General features: G+C 41.0%; 1 protein-coding gene across 1 annotated transcript in view; it reads left to right on the top strand.

Annotated features, from left to right (window-relative positions):
* LOC146866242 (atrial natriuretic peptide receptor 2-like) overlaps positions 1–24,937 on the top strand; it is a 398,280-nt gene that overhangs the window by 218,022 nt on the left and 155,321 nt on the right. Inside the window, exon 8 of the mRNA XM_085640809.1 lies at positions 2,449–2,536. Within this exon, the coding sequence (XP_085496935.1) occupies positions 2,449–2,536 (88 nt within the window). The remainder of the gene's footprint in view (positions 1–2,448; positions 2,537–24,937) is intronic.

Raw genomic sequence — 24,937 nt, 5'->3', positions numbered from 1 at the left:
GGTCTTCAGAATCCATTTTCAAGTAAAAATTGAAACATGTGTCTTTTGTATGCTTCCCCCTATTCTCTTGTATTTTCCAGTCACTTGCTGCTAGCACCCGTACACTTCTTCTGAAGCAGTGGTGCGATTTACAAATTAATTTGTATTGTATTGTATTTGTATGCAGTACATCATGCTTACTGAATCCAGACATTTTCCTTTTGACATTTGAGAGTCAGTTCAAGAAAATATCATTTCGTACAGAGTGAGGAAAAAATTATTTGGATTTGTTAAATAACATATTAACAGATATCAGACACCACTGATTTATAATTATGACATGTCATTGAGTGAAGTAAATCCAGTAGTGAGTAAGCAAGGAATTATAAACAGCAGAAAATAGTCATGCAAAACAGTGCCCACGCTAAATACTGTTCAAGAATAGAGCATTGACAAAGGGATCATTTATGAAAAGTTGTGCATCGCTGCGATAAAACAGCGATGCAACACTTTTTACTGTGCCCTCCCTGCGACACCATGGATGCGCCGTATGTACTGTACAGCACTTCATGTCTCAAGGAGTGACAGATGCATCAGGAATCCTGACATATCTGTTGGTGCAAAACTCATGCATTGCTGGAGTTATGTCGTAAGCATGACGCAACTCCAGCAATGCATGGGGGAGGCCTATACACATTGTACTGCGTCACTCTTACACCTGCTGTGAGGCAGACATAAGATTTTGACGCAGTGGAGTCCTAGAAGTAGCGCAGTGAAATCGGGTAGATTTCACTGCGCCACTTCTACGAGTCTTTCTTGCGGTGGAACGCCCACCTTGCATACATTATATCTGACGCAGGTATAATGTGGCACAGGGGTATACAAGGTGATGCATCTGCCTAGATGCGTCACTTTGTAACTAAGGTGTAACATAGCGCATTGTTTACGCCGCTGCTGCGTCACCAAAAGTGACGCAACGGAGGCGCAAAAGTGTCGCAAGGGGATCATAAATATGCCCCATAATATCTAAGAGTTTCTCTTCAATGTATGGAGCAGGTCGATTCTATCAGACCGGATAAAAAATTACGACGTTTTAAACCTTAAGGAAATCAATTCAGGAGTTTCATCAGGCAAAAAAAAGGGTGAAGGCTTGTCAGGCTTTATCAGGAGTAGTTGTAGCTCTAGTCACTTTGCCCTCCAGAATGAATCTGATCTGTTTTGCGGTACTGAGTTAGAAGTGTTTTAAAGGAGGAGTCGTGGCTCTCTCCTCTCATGAATTCAATAAACATCACATAAATAAATTTGGAACAAACGGCTAACTAACCCAGTCCACAGTAATGTAATTTGTTGGGTATAAAGTACCTTGGGGCATACTTACAAGCCCCTTGCACCGCTGGTGCGTCACTTTTTTTGACGCACCGGCGGCGCAGTTTGGTGCTCCATATTTCCAAGGCCACATAAAGCCACTCTGTGTGGCTTTTCGTGACCTTGTAAATACAGCCCCTCTTTTGTAATGCAGCAGTTTGCATGAAATGGGAGTGTCATAGGTGTTGCTGTGGGTGTTCCCACACAACACCCATGGTTTCTGCCGCATTTCCAGATTTACAACGTTTCGTAAACCTGGGAATGCATCAGAATCCTACGCCTCCCTAGGGAAGGCGTAAGGAGGTACAATTAGGAGAAATACTTTTATTTCTCCTTGCTTTTTTTCCTCTTTCTATGCGTGCTGCATTCTGCAGCACGCATAGAAAGAGGTAAACACCTCTCGTGATTGTTTATGTGCAGGAAGGTGTTCCTTCCTGCACAAAAACAATCATCCCCCCACTGCTGGCACCCTTGCACCATGGTGCAAGGGTGACTGCGTTGGCGCATGGCAGCCAATTGTACACCATCGTAGGGGAGAGCACAGGGATCCGTCATATTGTTGTAAATATGACGCATCCCTGTGCTTTGAAAGTAGCGCAGCATGGCGCAGGCTTGCGGCACCGCGCTGCATTGCTTTCTTGTAAATAAGGCCCCTTGTACCTAATTGTATAAGGCAAATAAGAGGAGTGTTCCTTGAGAACCACTGATCTGCTTCCTAGATTGTATGCCTAGATGCCCATTGGAAAAAATGTAAGCCCTGTTTTTTCATTTTTACTCTTAATCATCTCAGACAATAAACTGAAAAGCTGATGTGGCAGACGTAAGTGACATAGATGGCAATAGGAGAGATAACTGTCACCGTGAAAAATAGGAATAATTACGATGTTATGCCTACTTAGCACTATCCCAGAAAAAAAAGAGAAGGGAACAAATGAACAGTTTGGTTTACATTACTTAATGCTTTATCTGTTTTCTATTTAATATTTGAGAAGATATTTATTTTAAATAAAATGTAATACCAATAAGATGTCAACTGTTTTAATTTTATATTTAAGTTTTATATAACATGAATTGTTTTTAACTATTAATTATTCATCAAAACAGGCATGTTGCCGAAACAAGTGGCTGATGACCTGAGACAAGGAAAACCACTACAGGCGCAGAGTTATGCAAGTGCAACTATCTTCTTCAGGTAAACTGGGAAACAAAGGTTTGTCAATGTGTACTGAGAGATAAACAAATGAATGCAGAAAAAGTTCATTTAAGCACACTTTCTCTGCTCTGTTAGCTTTGGTACGCTTGTATTGTAGTCTGGAACTGCTAATGGGTGTTCCTAGGACCTTTCCTCCTGACTCTAGGATGGAGAGATTCTGCTCTCTTCTATTGGTTACGTTAGACCAGTTTCGCTTCTTCTTAATAATAATAATCTGGCATTTGTAAAGCACGCAGCTACCTACCAATGGAGGTGTCCTGGTGCTGTACTTATACCACAGAGGAACCCATCCTGGCTTTCCCTGTGAAGTGTCCACTGCTGGGCACCCCCAAGGTGCAGCCAGGCATCCCCTGCGATGTTGGGGCTGTTGTGGAGATTAAGCAAGCTATTGCCCAGTGTTGCAGAGTGGGACCCATGATTAGAATAGGCACTGAGACGAGAAATATCATGTCTGAGGAAATTAAGCCCAAGACCCACCAAAGTGGGAATTGAACCCTGGTCTCAGGCCAGACCTCTGCATCAGGGTCTGCCGCTCTAACCATTGAGCCACACTTCTCCACGAGAAGTTCCAGCTATGTGACTGATTTGTACTTTCTACATACCAGGATGCTCATGGGTTGCTCGAGGTCTCAGCCGAGGTGAGGGTAAACCAGATATGGAGCTTAGAGAAGAGAATAAATAGAAAGTTTGATATAGAGGGCAAGATAAAGTATTTCAATGCTGTTGGCCACTCATAGAATTGTGTTTCCTCATTTGTCTGATGTTTAAGATTTTGAAGGTTTGCAGCTAGTTCTGGTATTTTTGAACAATTGTACCTATATGACAACGTTAGCAAAAGGTGTATTTTTAAGGCGCATGTTCATCCGTGTGTATGTTGCAGAGGAATATCATATGTTTATTGTTACCCAGCACCTTGGTACCAGAGCTTTCCATTGCATTACCTTAATCTTATTTATATATTTTTTATATAAGTTATTTAACTTAGTGAGGCATCCTATTGGGTTCACGGGAGCGAACAGTGCCTCAAAATATGTAAGATCTGAACTTTCACATGTGAGTGAGGTTATTAAAAACTGAATAGTATGTATCTGAACTACCCAATAGTGGAACTTAAATTACTGACAGGAAAGACCCTCTTCTTAATCCCAATTAATCATGTGTTTCTTGAAATTCCATATATATGAAAGAATAAATTATTTTTTTGAATAAACAACTTTATTAGTACACATTCAATCATATGCATACTGTTAGCTATCGGGACTTTGGTGACAGAACACAATGCTGCTATATGGAGAAGTAGATAAAGTAGTGATGAAGATTCATAATCTACATGATGCCTTGGGTCATTTGCATGTGCAGTTCACAGTGGTAATGACATTTACTTTACATTTGTTGGGTCATGTCTGTGGGATATTGTGTTTATTTAAGGGCTGTTAGGCATTGATTTTTACCAAGCATGTGGATTGGACTTTGTTTTTTGAAAGCTGTGCAGGACTGTTTTCCCACCGGGCATTTTTGACAATTGCGAAAGGCACATTCCCTTTGTATATTGTGTAGTGTGCACTGTTATAGTGCATTTTCCATCTTGGGAGGAAAGACCAAGCGCAGATTAATATGTTTCCATTAAATGTGATCACAGTATTTTAGACAGGTGATGTTCCCAAGTGTCAAATCTTGTTTTGGAACCGTAAGTTCCATGCTTCTTTTTGGCATGGAAGCAGTGGGAATGAAAGTTGGACTTGATGATCCTGGGGCTGTATCTATGTCAGTGTGCTGGTGCAGACCAGGCTCATGCACCTGTGTTCACTGAAACTGCACCATCTGCAGCACAGACTGCAAAAATACAAGCTGTACTGTCTAAAGCTCACACACTAACTCATACATTTTATGAGTTAATGTGTGCACTCAAAGCAGTGCAGTTTCATCAAAACCTGCTCATGGGCCAATTTTCAAGGAGCATGGGCACTGAATATGACCATGAAATGGCCCTTGGTCCTTCCGTAGGAAGGGATGCAACTACTATAAGCATGCTTTTGGGACCATCATGAAGCAAACGTAAGAAGTGTATTATGTAATGTATGAGAGGACATTGATTTTGGAGGGATCTTTGTGAACAGTAAACTTTGCTGATGCAATCCTGATACCCCCAGATTTCGGAAAGCAAAGCAGTGTCTTGCTCTCAGTAAAGGAGGATGATTCATGGAGGGGCTCCACGCCCTGGGTTGGCACACTGTTAAGAAGTCAGCTATGAACCTGCTGACTACCTCGCACCAACATGCAATTCACTGTGAGCTGGAGCCATTTTATGTGAGCCATAGCTGGAGCCATTTTATGTGAGCCATACTCCCAAAATGGAAGTTTATGAAGGTCCTAGGGGTCAAGAGACCTTGCAAATCTCCACAAGGGCATATTAAGTGGCTTATCAATACCCAAATGGGTCACAGTGGGAGCATGCATCACAGAAATGTGCATAAAGGTAGGGGCTGCATTTATACTGTTTGACACCAGATAGTACCAAAGTGGTAAAAGTACATCAACATATACTGCCTGATTTCGATGTCGGGCGGAATTGCTTCCGCCCAACACCGACTCATCGGTCCCAACCGCATCATTGGGATGCGACTGAACACTGTTCAGTCGCATTCCTACATTTCACTATGGGAGCATGCATTACGGCTGTAAACTGGCCGTAATGCATGCTCCCATTGTGAAATGGGAGGTGTGGGTCATCCCTGCACCCTGTGGCAGGCACCTCAAGGTTCCTGCCGCAAGGTGCAGGGATCAACCCCTCAGCCTCCAACCAGAGGCCGTGCACCAAAGGGGCCCAGCTAGGGGCCCCCATACATGCTTTCCAACATGGTTTCTATGTCGGACAGGCCGGCATGAAAACCATGTTGTAAACCAGGCATTGCAATCTCAAGGGCAGAAAGGCCCGCCCATGAGATTACTGAACTGGATTCCAACAGGCGATGGGCTCTCTGAGCCCGTTGTATGCCAGCTGGAATGACCGGTCGATTTACTTTCCAACTGCCTGTATCTTAATTTGACAGTCGGAAAGTAAACCAAGGAGCCCATTACGAGCCGCATCCTAATCGACCCCCAATGTTTTCTGGTTTCAACAAAAAAAAATCCCTTCCACTGTCTTTTATCAACCATAATCGGTCCATGACAGCCTTTTTGATGGGTTCATATCTAGTGGTTCCATCAGGACTAGCCAGTTGATATGCTTTTGCATTTTGTGCATAAGTAATAGTGACTCAATCTGTCAGGGGGCCATGCTGTATAGCACGTGACTATCTCCAATACTGTGAATAATCACTTTCGTCACCAGGAGTGAAATTTTGGAGTGCAGAAGACAGAATGCTTAAGTTCTCAGTAGAGGCTGCAATCACATCATTTAACTGGATAATTGCCTCTGGATGTTTCTAATTAGCTGCTCCTTGCATGTGTATAATGTGTTGAAGGTGTAGGGATCTGCTACGCTTGTTTCTGTACTAGTTGTGTAGCTTGACTTAACTGCTGACGCCTATGTTTAATTTGAGCTGGTCGTTGCTGGAGGAGTAAACCAGGGCTCAGTTTTGGGGACTGGCACATATTTCTGCTTATCAGACATTTACTGAGATCAAGAGAGTGTAAAACACAAAAGGTGCAAAGACTGAGTAAGAGAAAAACATAAAAACATCACAAAGGGAGAAAGCAGGAACCTGCAAGAGTGAGATAAATGGGCAAAGAGTATCTGGTAATGGACTAAAGAGGCTTGCAGTGGATTTAGGACTATGATGCCTTGGTATTCAGAGTGCAACATTTAATTGCACGGCATGCAGGATTCTAAGCAGAACTTTAAGCAACTGCATTAATTCTCTTATCAATTAAGCACTGCCATCACCTAACGTCTACTTTAAGTTCACAATTTGGAAATGGTTACATTGTTGTCACCACTTGAGATCTTAATGGGCAAATACAAACCTACAGTGAGCTCAGTTGGGGAGATCTTCTTTACATTTTTGGAATTCGGTTCTATCCATACATAATTAAGCCATACCATATGCATCACGTCGCTGTGTCTCTTGACCTGCAAATATATTTGGGCCCTTTATGGAGCATTATTTATTTCTTGTGAGAACCCTTTAATGCAGTGTTGTTCACACATTCATGTAGCCAGTCCTCAAGACCCCAACTCCAGTTATTTAAGGATAGTAGTTGTGGCCCTGCTCAAGTGAGTGATGCAGACGCACAAACATTTAGGAATCAGACATATGTTGTCCTCCATCCCAAGAACATTTATCTTTAGCCCTTAGTGACCTCTAACTCCTCTTTCCCCTTCTGAGCAGGTTCGCTTGCTTACCAGTAGAGACATGGAGTCATAAATATGTTGTCCACCATCCCAACTGCATCTCCCCTCGAGACTGGTAATATTGTTTTTCAGAGGGCTATACTGAGGTTTGTGCTGCCTCCTCAGTCACCTCCCTTCTCCTGATTGGTGAGACAACATAATCATGTCTCTTGCTTTGGACTGGTGACCAGCAATTGGTCTGTTAGCTTTAAGTACATCTAACATCTGTGAGCACTGCCCCGTTTAAAAGAAATTATGGCCTTTCATATTTCCCGAACAATTTAGAATATAATACCATTGTAATGGATTGTTACTAAAGTAGAATTGGAAAGAAGTCATATGCATTTTGAAGAATGGCCAAGCAGGATGGCAGATCGTATGTGAAAGCCAATTAATCTGGCCGCCCCATGTTTTATCCTGCACCATCCTAGGGTATTCAGACAAACTATAGAAAAAAAAATCGAGGAGCAAAAATATTGAGTTCAAAATATCGTGATGCACAAATATTGTGTGCAAAAATATTGTGGACTAAAATTAGAATTTTAAGGCAAGTAAGATAGATGTTAAAAATATCTATGTTGTTAATATCATTTACAAAAATGTCATTGCAAATGTGTTTTTTAAATATTTTTATGTATTTTTAGATTATATTTTAATTGCATATGTTATCAATTTTTTGTATAACTACTGTTAATATTTTGTAATATAATTTGTACATTTCTAGTTATTTTCATATTTAATTTAATACTTTATTTGTATTTTTAGTGCTGTAGTGGGTTGTGGTGTTTATAGGGGTACATGGTGGGAAGTAAATTAATTACAATGAATAATTAATTAATATTAAATATTGAATTGATAATTAATAATGTTAATTGTGTATTTAAAAAAATAATTATGTTAAGTTTTAGGAGCGGGTTGTAGGGTTTGTAGGAGATGAAACGTAATTTAATAATTATTATTTAATAATTAATTCTTAATGATTAATTGAATTGATAATTATGGAAATAGTGTAATTCATTTAATTTTGTATTAATATTGTTGGTGTGGGTTGTGATTGTTGTAGGGTTAAAAGGTGTGAAGGAAATTCATTTTAATAATTATGCTACAAGTTAATAACTATTTAATTGATAATTAATTATGCAAATTGTGTAATATTGTTTTTTAAGTTACATATGAGTTTCAGGTTTTATTTGTAGGGGTAAACGGTGGGAAGTTCATTAAATATAATGAATGTATTATTAGATAATTGGTATGAGTTGTTTAATTGAAAATAAATATGTAAATTATGTAATTGAGATTTTAAATATATATTAGGTGCACTTTGCTGGGTTTCTAGGAGTAAAGGGTAGGAAGTAAATTACATCTAATTATTTTATAATTAGGTATTTATGATTTATTGTTTAATTGATAATTATGTAAAATGTATTTTATTTCAATTTCTAAATATAATTTCTGTGTGTGTATTTTACTTTGTGTGGATATAGGATAGGAAGTTATTTAAGTAATAATAAACATAAATATAGGTAATTTATTATTTTAAAAATGTGCTATTTATAATATATATAATGTGTTAATTGTGTTATACTTTTTATTTGTAAATAACATTATATATGTTGGTTGTGCAAATATAGTGTGGTATTTTAATTATATTATTATTAGTTCTAATTTAGAATATTTATTAAATATTGTAATAAATATGTAATTATTTTCATGTGAAAATATTTATATGTTTTAAATTTAAATATTTATATTTGTTGTTATTTCCTGTATTTGTTAAAATATGTTATTTGTTTGAAGTGAACTTCTCTCACTCTACTGTTGCACAGACTGGAAATAGAAAATGTTACCCCTGTGCAATCCAATTCTTTCTTTACTGTTGCACAGACTGGAGTGGGAATAGTAAAGTTTACCCCTCTGCACTTCAACACTTTCCTTACTGTTGTACAGACTGGAGTAGGAATAGTAAATTGTTACCCCCCTCCTTAGTCCAACCTTTTCCCTACTGTTGCACTGACTGGAGTGAGAATAGTATATTTAACCCCTCCTGAGTCCAACGCTTTCCCTAATGTGGCTCTGACTGGAGTGGTAATAGTAAGTTTTACCCCGCCACAATCCATCACTTTTGCTACTGTTGCACCATCTGGAGTTAGAATAGCAATTTGCAGCCCTCCTGAGTCCAATGGTTTGCCTACTGTTGCACTGACTGAAGTGGGAATAGTGAATGTTACTGCTCCGCAATCCAACACTTTCCCTACTGTTGCACTGACTAGAGTGGGAATAGTAAATTTTACCTCTCCTTAGATTAACACTTTCCCTACTTTTGCACTGACTAGAGTGGGAATAGTAAATGTTACCACTTTGCAATCCAACACTTTCCCTACTGTTGCAATGACTGGAGTGGGAATGGGAAATTCTTACCCCTCCTGAGTCCAGCGCTTTCCCTAATGTCGCACAGAATGGAGAGGAAATAGTGAATTTTACACATCCTGAGTCCAACGATTTTCCTACTGTTGGAGAGATTGGAGTGAGAATAGTACATGTATTATTCCTAAAATGCTATAGTTTTGTTTATATTATTTTCATTTTATATTTATATTATTAGCATGTTTCTATGTATTTAGAATTATATTATTTTTATTTAGTAATGTTTGTCATATGTAATATATCTTTAGGAAAATGTAATTTTTTATTTTCTTTACTTTTTTTGTGTGTAATAAAATTGGTATTTTTTTTATCTTTTCCAATTCATTTTTTACAGTTTGCAATTTATTGTGTGTGTGTATATATACCGAAATGTCAGAATTTTACATGATTTTAGATATATTTAAATTCATGTACACTTTTTTCATATCTTTTATAACAAATGTTTAATGTTATAAAGAATGGAGGGATTTTTATATATAGTGTATTCTATTCCAACCTACTACAACAGTGCCGCTATGGTATTTTACCGCAATGCAAGCACGAGGGTAAGGGCGATATGATGACTTTTACTCTACATAAATGTCCAATGTTTTGTGCTGCAATGATTTTCTACATCAATGTGATTATGTGTTTTCAATTTTGATATGCATGTCTCACTTTAAACACTGGTTAAGCAATAAAGTTATTGTTATGCAATAAAAGAAGAGAAAAAAAGAAGAAAAATTGCCTACAAATAAACTGCTCACCTGGCAGAGGGTGTCATGTGATCGAGGCCCAAGGAGGGCTGAAACGCGTCATGGCTGTAAAGGTCCTGGAGCAATAAACTATAAATCCAGTTACACAACGTTGTGGTCCGTGCCCGTTTTTTCCAAACAGGAGCAAGTTAAACGGAGAGTAACGCGTGTATATATATATATATATATATCACAAAAGGATCCCAAAGCTACAACCATCCACACGAACGGCGCAACACCAGGAAACAGACTCCGCAGGCAAAGTTGATAGTTAGTGATGATTTATTCCAGCATCAAATGACGCGTTTCGGCCGCCAGACATGCGGCCTTGATCACATAGCGCTGTAATGGTGAGTGATGCAATATATACAAGTGGTGGTGGCAGTATTTTCACTATGTTCATCGTAATGACTGCACTGTTTTGCAAAGTGTGGTGACTATGGGTAAACACAGTAAATCAACTGCATTGCATCACAAAATGTTATTACAGTGAGTAAAGCCAGTGTATTTTTACTATGTTCATCATAATGACTGCACTGTTTTGCAAAGTGTGGTGACTATGGGTAAACGCAGTAAACCAACTGTATTGCATCACAGAATTTAACTACAGTGAGTAAAGCCAGTGTAAACAGACTATATAATGCCATCTGTCTAACCAAGCCAGTGATTGCCTGAGTCATACTGCAAATACAACACGGCTGCCTATGTGGGAGCTACCGGTATCTACAGCTAACAAACAAAAGTTTGTGCGTGTTACTGCTATTACGTACACATTGTCACACATGAGAACCAGTGTGTGTAGTGCGAGCTACTATAGTCGATGTTAACTACTATGTCGCTCTAAAAAGTATACGATTAAAATTAAAAGACCGCAACTTAGAGTTTCCCTTGATGGCAGGGCATCATGTAAATCAAAGTGTAATCATTTACATGAAAAGACAATGGCTAGTCGTGAGTTGTGCGTGTCCTACTGCGAGATAATGCATGTTGCGAAACAGGCTACATAACAGCATAAATGCAAAGCTATCTGCCACTAAAATAACACTGATTAGGGGTGCGAGAGAGGGCGGAGTGTGCTCTTAGGCGTGTATATACGAAATGTGAAAGGTGTGCATGTGCAGTTAAAACATATACAGTGCGTTTTACAGTGGTGATTGTACCTCCTTATAAGCATTTGTTTGACATATAAATGCAAAGTGTGATATGTATTACATATGTGCGGAAAAAAAACTTTACGTTGCCCACCAAAGTAGTACATAGCATAGTTCACATAGAATTCATAGGTATGTAACATGACGTATTCCGAAAAAGTGACTAACTGATTCATGTTCATACGTCTGCATGGCATGTATACATGTATTGACCATCCCTTCGCAGCATGTGATAAGTGTTGATACTGCAAGTGCTCGCAATCCCGCATGAAGACAAGTAGAATAACAGTATAATATATATATATTTATATATATCTATATATCTATATATATATATATATATATATTCACTGAAAAAACCATAGGTTTCACACATGTTATAGTTAGCGGAAATTTTAAAGATAAAAAACCAATGAAATTCCCCCGTTATAGTTAGTGCAGGCAACTATAACTCACGCGACCGCAATCCTCTGCTGATGCTAATACTGTATTTAGACACTTATTTGCCCATGTCTTCTTCCATACATTTTTAGCTATACATATATTACAAATATTTTTTTTTCATAAAGACACATATGTCATCAGCAGAAGATTGCGGTCGCGTGAGTTATAGTTGCCTGCACTAACTATAACGGGGGAATTTCATTGGTTTTTTATCTTTAAAATTTCCGCTAACTATAACATGTGTGAAACCTATGGTTTTTTCAGTGAATTTGCAAGGTTTTTTAAATGCTAATTCCTAACTATAACGTGTGTGAAACCTATGGTTTTTTCAGTGAATTTGTACGGTTTTTTAAATGCTAAGTTACTTTACGCCATTCGTGGCGTGCGCGCCCACTTAACGCAGTTCGTTCCGTGCGCGCACGGTGCGCTTCGCGCACCGTGCGCGCACAGTGAGCACGCGGTGCGCTTCGCGCACCGCGCGCCCACTTTACGCAGTTAGTGCCGTGCACGCACGGTGGGCACGCGGTGCAATGACAAAGCAAGAAAGCACGTCAACAAATCTGTTTCTGCTTTCCTCCGTGACTATGGTATGGGTGCCATTTACCACAACAACTTGCGTTATGACATGCAAGACATTTATAGAGGAGATGGTGTGCACTTCAATGATGAAGGGAACAGAGTCTTCCTCTTGAACCTTAGACTCTGCATCGGTACTTACTTGTAGGTACCACTAAAAAATCATTTCATAAACACAACGGCTCTTTTTAGAGCCCCCTAATATCTAAACACTTAAATCTGATTTTCATTTTTTTTTTTTTTTTTTTCTACCGTACGCTTACCGTGAGCTTACCGTACGCGTACCCCGTGATTTTTTTTAAAATCAACAAATGTTTTTTTTGTACTTTTCTGTCCTTCTTTGACCCCCTTACAAATGTTAGGGGGTCTGTAACTCTCCTCATTGCCCCCTTTCCTTGTTTTCACTCTTTTTTTTCAGAGTGAAATACACAAAATGGCGGCCGCCGCTTCCTGGTTTCGGCCGATTCGAATGTTTACTAAGATCTAACAGCCAATCAGAATCGCGCTCGCGCACGCCGCCGTACGCTTACCGTAAGCGTACGGTAAGCGTACCGTAAGCGGGCTCAGATATATATATTGATTTAAAGGCTATTTTCTCAGAATCTACTGAACAGATTTACACCAAACCTACAAAAGGCACTTCCTTGACCTAGGGACTACCTCTCTGCCAAATTTTGAGTAATTCTGTTCAGCCGTTCGGGCTGTAGCCCTGTCTAAAGGTCCTATGGAAAAATGCATGGGAAAAACGCGTTTTGGGACCCCCCTTTTATCTCAGCCCCCGCTTGACGGATCCCCCCGAGACTTTCAGGGTAGGAGCGGAGCGTAGCGCCCCACCTATTTTGAGAAATTCGCGAGGATTCGTCGACCGGCGCCAAAGTTATTCAAAATAGAATGTTGAGGTTTTCCTATGGAAACGTGGTCCTAACTATAACTACCTACTGGCGACCGCCAGTAGGTATATATATATATATATATATATATATATATATATATATATATATATATATATATATATATATAAATAAATATCAGCGATTCTACAGCGTCTCAGCCTTTCACAGCCACACAGGGACACGGACCACAGATTTTGTGCCAATTTGCGTGTTTATTCAGATGCCGCCATGCCGCCATATTTATATATATATATATATTCACTGAAAAAAACATAGGTTTCACACACGTTATAGTTAGGAATTAGCATTTAAAAAACCTTGCAAATTCACTTAAAAAACCATGGGCCCGATTCACAGAACTAACTTAAGACAAAATCCTAAACTTACTACCATTTTCGTATTCACAGAAGGCACTTACTCATTTTGGTATTCACAGAAGGCACTTACTCATTTCGGTATTCACAGAAGTTAGGAGTCCTAACTTTAGGACAGACTTAAGACAAACTTAAGACAAAATCCTAACTTAAGTCTGTCTTAAGTCTGTCTTAAGTCTGTCTTAAGTCTGTCTTAAGTCTGTCTTAAGTTTGTCTTAAGTCTGTCTTAAGTCTGTCTTAAGTTTATTTTAAGTCCGTCTTAAGTCTGTCTTAAGTCTGTCTTAAGTTTGTCTTAAGACAAATTTAAGACAAAATCCTAACTTCTGTGAATACCAAAAGTAGTAAGTTTAGGATTTTGTCTTAAGTTAGTTCTGTGAATCGGGCCCCATAGGTTTCACACATGTTATAGTTAGGTGGATATTTCACTCGTAAAAAACCAATGAAATTCCCCGTTATAGTTAGTTCAGATAACTATAACTCGCGCGCCCGCAATCCACTGCTCATGACGTCACATATTACATCACTCATTACATGGTCAGTGGCATCACTCATGACATCACTCATGACATCATCCTTGTGATAGAGTGGCGGTCGCGCGAGTTATAGTTATCTGAACTAACTATAACGGGGGAATTTCATTGGTTTTTTACGAGTGAAATATCCACCTAACTATAACATGTGTGAAACCTATGGTTTTTTAAGTGAATTTGCAAGGTTTTTTAAATGCTAATTCCTAACTATAACGTGTGTGAAACCTATGGTTTTTTCAGTGAATTTGAACGTTTTTTTAAATGCTAATTTATTTATCATCATCATCATCATAGTCTTTATTCGAATTAAAAGTAATTCATACAAGACACAAACATATACATAAGACAAAGTTTTAAAATCCAATTCACTAAGAATATAAAAAAATCTTACAATAAATAGCTAAAAAACAGATTTAAGAAGAGAATTAAACATATCAGCAGACTTCAGATGAAGCGAAATATCAATAAATGGTTAAACAGTATAACATCCAAAGATGGGACCCTACGAAGGTGGCACCTCTAATCCCCGTATAACATTACGTCTTAAGGACCATGCCCATCCCAAGTATTTAGCTAAGGCGATTGAGTGGACTGGAAAAGTGCTTGTGCTTAGAATCCTAATGGCAACAGCAGAACTCCTTGTGCCCAGTAATTTGCACAAAGGAGTAAGCCACTTTCGTCTGGGGTTCACGTATACAGGGCAGACAAACAAAAAATGCGCAATGGATTCTTTCATAGCACCACAGCCAGGACAAGTGTCTTTACCTATGCCAAACCACCCGCTAGTTAAGGTCCTGAGTGGAAGGGAGCCTGCTCTGAGTTGAAAATAGAGTTTCCTGTCTCTAGGTGAGGTGATCAAATCCCAGTAAGGTTCAAAGAATGGAGTGGCCTTTACCTCTAAGAAACGACTAGTCATCGAGGGGGAGACGGAGTCACTCCACGCCCTATGATTTACCCTCTCCCAGTAGAGCGTTTTCAAAAGCTTCTTGGCGGGAAAACCAGCAGTAGCAGGGTCGCTCCATAAGCCTGCCAGTCCCAAGTCTATCAAAGTTTCCCGGAGGTTCCTAAGCCACCCTATCTTGTGAAACTTGTCGGCCTGCATTACATTCATGATACCCATTGCATACGACCGAAGCTCCGGTGTAGTCCACAGTCTCCTCCAGTATAAGACTGGGCGAAGTTTGGCCAAGTCCTTAAGGGCCTTCCTTCCTAGGTCATAGCGCAATGGGACCAGAGGCGTGCTTTGTGGGAGGCCTGTTATACAGCGGAAGAATTTGTTTTCAACAACTGTTAGGGATGATAATACGTCGAAACCCCAGAGCTCTGCCCCGTACAACACTGAACTAAGGGCCTTTGCCTCGTATACCTGGAGCACGGGTTTGACCGGCTTGGTGAGGGATTTTTTGTGCTCATTAATCAGTGTTCCCGTGATCTGTGTGAGTTTCAACACAGACAACTCCAGGTGTCTATTCCACTTATTATTGTGTGTCACGTGAATGCCCAAGTAGGCGAAGTTATTTACCTCCTCGAGGACTTGGCCATTCATTGTGAGTTTACCTGTTCTGTAGCTTGGGTGCGGGTTGAATGTCATGAGCTTGGTCTTGGTCACGTTGACCTCCAAGCCATATTTGTTACAAAAGTCTTCAAAGACTTTCAAGGCCCTTTGCATGCCACTCGGAGTTTTTGATACTATAAGGGTATCGTCGGCAAACATCAATATTGGGGTATGAACTCCAGCCAACTTTGGAGCATCAGTGCTGGTTTGGAGCATATAATCCACTACGCCATTAATATACAAAGAGAAGAGCGTGGGTGCCATGGCACAGCCTTGGCGCACACCACGCTCAACCGGAAACTCGGAGGTTGTATCCCCCAGGCCTCCCCACTGTATTTTGGCAAAATTAGGTTCGTGGAGCCTCCTGATTAAAGTCAGTAGTTCCAAGGGAAGGCCGAGTTTTTCAAGTACCCTCCAAAGTTGCTCTCGAGGGACGAGGTCAAAGGCAGCTCTTAGATCTACAAAAGTGACATAGAGACTGCCTTTGCCTAGCGTAACTGTCTTCCAAAGCAGTTGTTCAAAGCGGACCACCTGGTCCACAGTGCTGGTGAATTTACGAAAACCTGCTTGGAGGCTAGAGAGGATCCGATTATCTTCGATCCAGGCCAGTAGCTCGTTCAATACCATCCTCCCAATGACTTTTTGGATTGTGTCAATTAGGCTAATAGGCCTATAGTTACCTGGGAGGGTTTTGTCACCCTTTTTGAAAATGGGAATTATAATGGCGCCCACCCACGATTTAGGTACTGGGGCACCTTCAGCCACAGCATTGGCAAGGAGAGCGATGTACTTGCTCCAGGGGGTCTTATTGTTGAGAAAGAGGTCAGATGGAACACCATCCAGCCCTGGTGCCCGCTCGGCGGCTACACAAGCCAAAGCAGCTAGAACGTCCTTAGGGCTGAAAGGGCCGGACGAATAGAAGCCATATGGGGTTGACCCCAAACTTCTATAGAGGGGGTCGCGTGCGTATTGGGGTTTGAAGTACCCCAACCAATCATCTTGGGTAACGTGGTTAGAAGGTTTTTCGGGGGAGCCACCTCTGTTCCACTTGATCACGTTCCAGAACAGTCTAGTGTCCCTGGCATAACAAGCCTCCTTTAAGTCAAGCCAATAAGATTCGTCCCATCTTTTCTTTGCTTTGGCTAGGCACTTCTTAAAAGAGGATCTGGCTTGTTGTGTGTGTGCCTTGTTCCCGCTAGAGAGAGCTTGTGAAAGAGTACTTCTAGCGCATTTACATTCATTATCATACCACCTCAATTGCTTGCGCGGTGGCTTATTGCCCTTTCTTAGTGGTTTGAGAAAAAAGCCGCGCAAACCTTCGAAGAAGGATTCATGTATTCTGGTTGCTTGGTTGCTATTTCCTTTGTTTTTCAAAGCGTCCTCCAACCTCGTAATGGTTGCGGAGAGCTCAATGTCAATACTAGCAATGATCGTGATAATTTATTTATGTATTATTCTTTTTTTTATATATTTATTGTACAAGAAACTACGTATTAAAAATTATTATTATTTTTTTTTGGTTTTCACCGTGCGCGCACGGTGCGCGCACCCCCGCGATTTAAAAAAAAAAATAATAATAATTTTTCTGCCTTCGGGGTCCTTCAGGGACCCCCTGACAAAGGCTAGGGGGTCAGGATCTCTCTACCCTGCCCCCTTTTCACGTTCGCCACCTTCCTTTTTCACTCTCGCACTGAAAACAAACAAAATGGCGGCCGACACTTCCTGATTTCGACCGATTCGAACGTTGACTAACATGTAACCACCAATCAGAATTACGCTCGTTCACGTTAGGGTGCTCGCACGGTGCGCGCTTATAGATATTTATATGCTTTTAAATGCTATTTTCTCAGGAACTATTGAACAGATTGACACCAGACCTGCAAAAGGCACTTCCCTGACCTGAGGACTACCTCTCTGCCAAATTTCAAGTAATTCTGTTCAGCCGTTCGGGCTGTACCTTCGACTAAAGGTCCTATGGAAAAATGCATGGTGAAAACGTGTTTTGGGACCCCCCTTTTTTCTCGGCCCCCGCTTGACGAATCACCCCGAGACTCTCTGGGTAGGAGCGGAGCGGAGTGCCCCACCTATTTTGAAAATTTCGCGAGGATTCGTCAACCGGCGCCAAAGTTATTCCAAATAGAATGTTGCGGATTTCCTATGGAAACACGGTCCTAACTATAACTATCTACTGGCGACCGCCAGTAGATAATATATATGTATATATATGTAAAAATCCACATGAAGAGTAAAATGCGCTCTCAGGTGAAGATGATGAATGCTAGATAGATTTATTGCATCATAAAACTGTAGTAACGCGTTTCGGCCGTCCAGCGGTCTTGATCACACAGTGAATGATAGTGGGTGACATCAAGTCTTAGTTGTATTCAAACATAGTAGTAGGACTGAAAGTTGTGTCTTAGACATAGTGATAGGACTGCGCAAATACAATACTGTCAAACATAATGTTATCCCGGTTGCTATCATGTAATGGAGACATATTACAAAGCGCATTATGGTAAAACAGTAGGGTACAGTTCTATCTCATGTTTCTGAGTCGGGTACACACTCGATATTTAACAACCAATTGGCTGCCTCACATGTAAATACAATGTGACATCGTAAATGGCAAGATATCATGCCAAATGCAAACAACTGTTGTCCGTAATGGACTCACTGTTTAACTCATTGTTATGTGCTCAAAAATAGTACACATAGGTGTGTCCCCTTGCTGAAAGTCCCCAGATAGACTGATGGCATTTAAGCTAGAATTCAACAAGTGTCAAGTTGCCAGGTATAAATCACTATAAAAAGAAAAACCAGTCTGTCATGGAAGTCTGTGGAAGAATTACCTATTACCCAAGTGGGTTAATGACCTGGTCCCTTATGTAGGAGAAAATGACCTGTACGGGCCTCTCAAATTGAACGACATTGCCTCCATTCCAAGATGGCAACTGGGATAACATTATGTTTGACAGTACTGTATTTGCGCAGTCCTATCTCTATGTCTAACACACGACTTTCAGTCCTACTACTATGTTTGAATACAACTATATATTGATGTCCCTCACTACCATTCACTGTGTGATCAAACTCGCTGGACGGCCGAAACGCGTTACTACAGATTTATGATGCAATATATCTATCTTGCATTCATCATCCTCACCTGAGAGCTTGTTTTACTCTTTGTGTGGATGTATACAAAATTACCATCTGGCTCCGCCGGCGAACACGCCACCTCCAGAGGGCCGTAGTTTCTGCAGCAGGAATGAAAATGTGCATTGGGGATATATATAAATATATATATATATGTATATATTCACTGAAAAAACCATAGGTTTCACACACGTTATAGTTACGAATTAGCATTTAGAAAACCTTGCAAATTCACTTAAAAAACCATAGGTTTCACACATGTTATAGTTAGCTGGACATTTCACTCGTAAAAAACCAATGAAATTCCCCCGTTATAGTTAGTGCAGGCAACTATAACTCACGCGACCGCAATCCTCTGCTGATGACGTCAGATATTACATCACTGTATTTAGACACTTATTTACCCATGTCTTCTTCCATTAATCTTTAGCTATACATATATTACAAATATTTATTTTTCATAAAGACACATATGTCATCAGTGATGTAATATCTGACGTCATCAGCAGAGCGCCCACGGTTCACCATGCGTGCCGTTCGCGCACCGTGCGCGCACCTCACGATTTAAAAAAATATATATATATTGTTTTTTTCTCCCTTGGGGTTCCTTCTGTGACCCCCTGACCAAGGCTAGGGGGTCAGGAACTGCCCACTCTGCCTCCTTTTCACGTTCTCCACCCTTTTTTTTAACACCCTCAGACTGCAAGAGACAAAATGGCGTCCGACACTTCCTGGTTTAGACCGATTCGAATGTTTACCGATATCTAACAACCAATCAGAATTGCGCTCGCGCATGGCAGGGTGCGCGCAAAGTGTACGCACGGTGCGCGCGTATAGATATTGATATGCTTTTAAATGCTATTTTCTCAGGAAATACTGAAAAGATTTACACCAGACCTGCAAAAGGCACTTCTTGACCTTATGGCTACCTCTCTGCCAAATTTCACGTAATTCTGTTCAGCCGTTCAGGCAGTAGCTGCGACTATAAGTACTATGGGAAAATGCATGGGGAAAACGCGTTTTGGGACCCCCCCTTTTTCCTGGCCCCCGCTTGACGAATCACCCCGAGACTTTCAGGGTAGGAGCTGAACGTAGCGCCCCATTAGTTTTTAAAATTTCGCGAGGATTCGTCAACCGGCGCCAAAGTTATTCAAAATAGAATTTTGAGATTTCCTATGGAAACTAGGTTGTAACTATAACTATCTACTGGCGACCGCCAGTAGATAATATATATATATATATATATATATATATATATATATATATATATATATATATATATACATATATGAGTACAATTCAATCCACAGGTAGGAAAGAGGCGGCACACCGTCCTGGTGTTTTAAGGTGTATTTAATCGCTCACAAAACAACAACGCGTTTCAGCCGTAGGACGGCCTTTGTCAAGTTGTCTGTTAGTTCCGCACAGCCGATTTTAAAGCAAAATACGTCATCATAGACATAGAAGAAATGTATACATCGTAAATCCCATGTGTACTTGACTCTAAGACACAATCAATCATAAATTTGAACATAAACATAAATTCTTGAGTTTGCAAGAAATATATATATATACAAATACATTTGGAGCAGAATCAGTTAATACCATTATCCATTGCTAGTGCAAAAAAATATAGAAGAAAGACTATATAGTCCGTCCAGCAAGCTACACAATCATATGTGGAAATCTGCTCAATAATTACATTAATCAAATGTACTATATCCAATCTAAGGCCATAACTAGTGTGGGAATGCAATTAAGGCATTTCGACTTAGAAATAATGTTTTCTCCTATTCGAGAACGGCATTGCGGACACATAAAGTTTGTTGAAAATAGAAAAAAATATATACGTGTATGTGTGTGGTGCAAAGAGAAGAGAGGACTGATGTGTGGAGGGATGTGTTTGTTGTATAATGGATATATCCAAATTATATCTCATGAATGATCTGTGAAACAATCAGATCCATAACCCTGAATAGGGGTTTGAGGGAAGATACCCGAAAAAATAACGGACAAGTGCCTTTTATCACAAGGATCTACACAGATCAGAATAAGCATATTGCAAAATAGCTGGAATAATACAACCACAGAACAATATCTGTGCCAGCCCTCCCATCCAACCAGTCACAAACTTGTGCATGAATATTCAAATCATATCAAATGTGAAAAATAAAATGATATACAATAGGTCAATATATTTACAAGATACAATACATCTCAGGGTACCCATCCTAAATCTCGTAATGGGCGTAATGAGAAAATAAAACCAAATCACATATATACAAAGGGACATATCAAGGGTTGCAGAAGGTCTAGTTTGGATTAGAGGCCAATATGGGTGTTAAGTTCTTCTTCCCTGTTCAGACCATAAGGAGCCCTGGTATTCAAATCAATTATGTAACTAGATTCTAAGATACGTAGATGTTTTTCTCTGTCTCCTCCACGTATGTGTTTCAGGACCTTGTCTATTCCACAAAATTTCAACAATGCATTGTTGCTGTTATGTGCCGTGTGGAAATGTCTCGCTACGGGATAGTTAAAATCCAAATTGGTTATAGCCCTTAAATGCTCAAGAATGCGTTTTTTTAGTTGGAGTTTGGTACTTCCAACATAACGCATATTGCAAGGACACTCCAGGAGGTATACCACATGATCTGAAGTGCATGTGATGAATTTTTTAATGGGTTTGTCCCTGCCTTCCTGTGTTTTGTAGCTTCTACAGCTTACGGTGTTCTTACACGCTTTGCAGGAATTGCATTTATGAAAACCCTCCCTGGCATGTAGCCAAGATGGATTGGATTCCATGGGCTGGTAGCTATTTACCAATTTGTCTCTAAGTGATGGTGGTCGTCTGTAGGTTATTGATGGAGTATGTCCCACTTTATCCCCAATAATAGGATCAGATCTTATAAGACCCGAATGCTTGGTGAGCAAGGATTTTAATTTCCCGGATTTTACATTGTATGTGGTAATCATACGAGGACCAGAGGTGGGTTCCTCTTTGCTGGTTTGTTTGCTGCCAAAAAGAACCTCACTATGGGCCTCATGTAGGTAGCATACCAGTTACCACTTCTAAAATACCGAACGATACCGAATCGGTATTTTAGAAGTGGTAACTGGTATGTAGGTAATGAGTCGGTATTTTTTACCGAATCGTTACTAGTCGGTAATTACCGAATCGGTATTTACCGATTCGGTAATGAGGCATACCTTCCCATTGATGGGAAGGTATGCCTCATTACCGAATCGGTAAATACCGATTCGGTAATGGGGGGAACACATACAAGGGTGGCAGGGTGTCACATTGACACCCTGTTGCACCCCTGATTCGGCCATGTGTGCACATGTGGCACACATACATGCCCTAAGGGCATGTATGTATGCCTAATTGCACACTGCTACGCGCGTAAAAATGCATTTACACATACATTCATTATTTACCACCAACTATAAGTTGGTGGTAAATACCGACTCTTAAACACACACACACACTCCCCCTACATCTCGATTTTGCTTTCGGAATTTACCGAATCGGTAAAATTACCGATTCGGAAAAGTTACCGATTCGGTAACATTACCGATTCGGTATTATTACCGAATCGGTAATTTTACCGATTCGGTAAATTCCGAAAGCAAAGTTTGTCCCCCTACATACCAATGGCCAAAATACCGGTCGGTAACGGTATAATTACCGAAAATCGGCCGTTACCGACCGGTATTTGGCTTCCTACATGAGGCCCTATGTGTGGTGGCTGCCAGTTTGTCAACAGCTTGTGTCAGGATTTTCTCTTTGTAACCCCGTTGTCTGAATCTGTTCATCATGGTATTTTTCTCAATGTCAAAACCATCATCGGTATTGCAGTTCCTACGAGCTCGTAGGATCTCCCCATAAGGAATACTTCTGATTAGCGAAGGGGGGTGGGAACTGCGAGCATGTAGTAATGCATTTCCCGATGTTTCCTTTCTAAAAAGGGCAGTGGTGAGTTTGTGATTGATGTTATCCACAGTGATTCTTACATCCAAGAAATCACATGTGGTTTTGCTGATGGAATGGGTGAAGCTTAAATTTAAGTTATTGATAGATAATGCCTCAATGAACGCCTGTGCTAGGTCTATATCTCCGTCCCAGATGATAAAAAGATCGTCTATATACCTTAGCCACAAGGGAACATGATTAGTGAATTTATCAAATGTCTCACTCCAAACCACCTGCTCCTCCCACCACCCAAGAAAGAGATTTGCCAGGCTTGGGGCAAAGCAGGTGCCCATGGCGGTGCCTGTTTTTTGTCTATATAATGTAGTATCGAATAAGAATATATTCTCTTGTAGACAAAAAAGCATCATCTCCCTCAACATTAAGGAATGATTTAGCATCCCCAATGGTTGGCGTTGTAAATAATACATGCAGGCCTGAACTCCCTTCAATTGGTCAATACACGTATACAATGAGCATACATCGAGTGAGATCATAGCAAAACCCTCCTCCCACCTGACATCATGAATGCGTTTCAGGAAGGAAGTGGTATCTTTACAATAAGATCTAAGATCTTTGACAAAACCAGCCAAAAAATGATCCAAAAATATCGATGTGTTCTCAAGTAGACCATCATTGGAAGACACAATAGGCCTTCCCGGGGGATTGGTCAGGCTTTTGTGCACCTTGGGCAATAGGTAGAAACATGGTATCTTGGGATTGTCCTTTTTAAGAAATTTATACTCATCATCATCCAAGAGGTCTTGTTGCCACCAAATCATGAGGAGATGTTATGTTATGTTATGTTATGTTATTCACTTTTATTAGGCGCACAGCTGCCCCAGCGAAGGGGCGTCCTGGCGCCTGATCAGGTACACAACACAACAGGTCAAGGCCAAGAAAAGAGAAATCAGATAGCAGGGGCAAACAGATGTGTTTTAATGGCGCGTCTAAAAAGAGTCAGGCTGTTTAGGGCGCGAATATGTAAAGGAAGGGAATTCCATAGATCAGCCGCCAGAACACGAAAAGAGCGTCCTCCCATCCTACTCAGCCTGAACCTAGGCTTAGTCGCCAGATGGTAAGATTCAGACCTGAGAGACCGCGTGGGGACGTAAGGAGAAATAAGGCCCGCCAAAGCAGGGGGAGAGGAAAGCTTCAGGATCTTAAATGTCAGACAGAGAGCCTTAAATGTTATTCTCTGTCTGACCGGAAGCCAGTGAAGGGAGGTCAGAACAGCAGAGACAGAGCCTCGTCTCGGAAGGCCAACAATGGCCCGTGCAGCAGCGTTCTGCACCCTCTGAAGCCTAGTAGCCTCAGCCTGGTTGACTCCAAGAAGCAAGGCACTCCCGTAGTCCAGCCGGGAAAGAATAGAGGCCTGAACCACCAGTTGCCGAGTGGGGGGGTCAAAGAATTTGAGGACTGACCTCAGCCCTCGCAGAATACCAAAACAGGTAGCTGCTGTCTTCTTTGTATGGCTGGTATAAGAAAGATTGGAATCCAGCCACACCCCCAGATTTTTAACTTCGGCCGCTGGAATGGGGGACACCCCGAGTTCAGAAGGCCACCACTGGTCTCCCCAAAGTTCCGCCTGCTTCCCCACAACCAGGACCTCGGTTTTCTTAGTATTAAGCTGTAGGCAGTTGCTACGCATCCAGCTAGCCACAGCTATAAGTCCTGCACGGAACCTGGGCGCAGTCACCTCAGGGTCCCCACTGAGTGTCACCGCCAGCTGCGTGTCATCGGCATACGATGTCATGGTAAGGCCACATTGCCTGACGACAGCGGCCAACGGTTTCACATACAAGTTGAACAATGTGGGGCTTAAAGCAGAACCCTGAGGGACTCCCAGTTCCAAAGAATGGAAAGAGGACTGGCCAGGTGGAATGGCTACTTTGAAAGACCGGTCCGAGAGGAAGGAGCGGAACCACTGAAGAGCCTTCCCCCCAATACCCACTTCCTCCAAGCGCCGCATCAGAATGTCATGAGACACCGTGTCAAACGCGGCGCTCAGGTCTAACAATAGGAGTGCCGCAGTCTGCCCCGCATCCAGCACTGACCGCAAATGCTCGGTCATGAAGAGCAAAGCAGTTTCAGTGCTGTGTTGGGCGCGAAAACCATTTTGACTCTCGTCAAGAATGTTATTACGAGAGAGGTGGGCAGACAAGATGGAATTCACGTGTGCCTCAGTGACCTTGGCGGTCCAAGGCAGGAGGGAGATGGGCCGGTAATTCTCCGGGAGC

This window comes from Triturus cristatus, chromosome 2_1, assembly GCF_964204655.1.
Source record: "Triturus cristatus chromosome 2_1, aTriCri1.1, whole genome shotgun sequence".
NCBI classification, from domain to species: Eukaryota; Metazoa; Chordata; class Amphibia; order Caudata; family Salamandridae; genus Triturus; species Triturus cristatus.
Note: the sequence above shows the minus strand (reverse complement) of the source record. Positions and strands in the feature narration are given on the sequence as shown.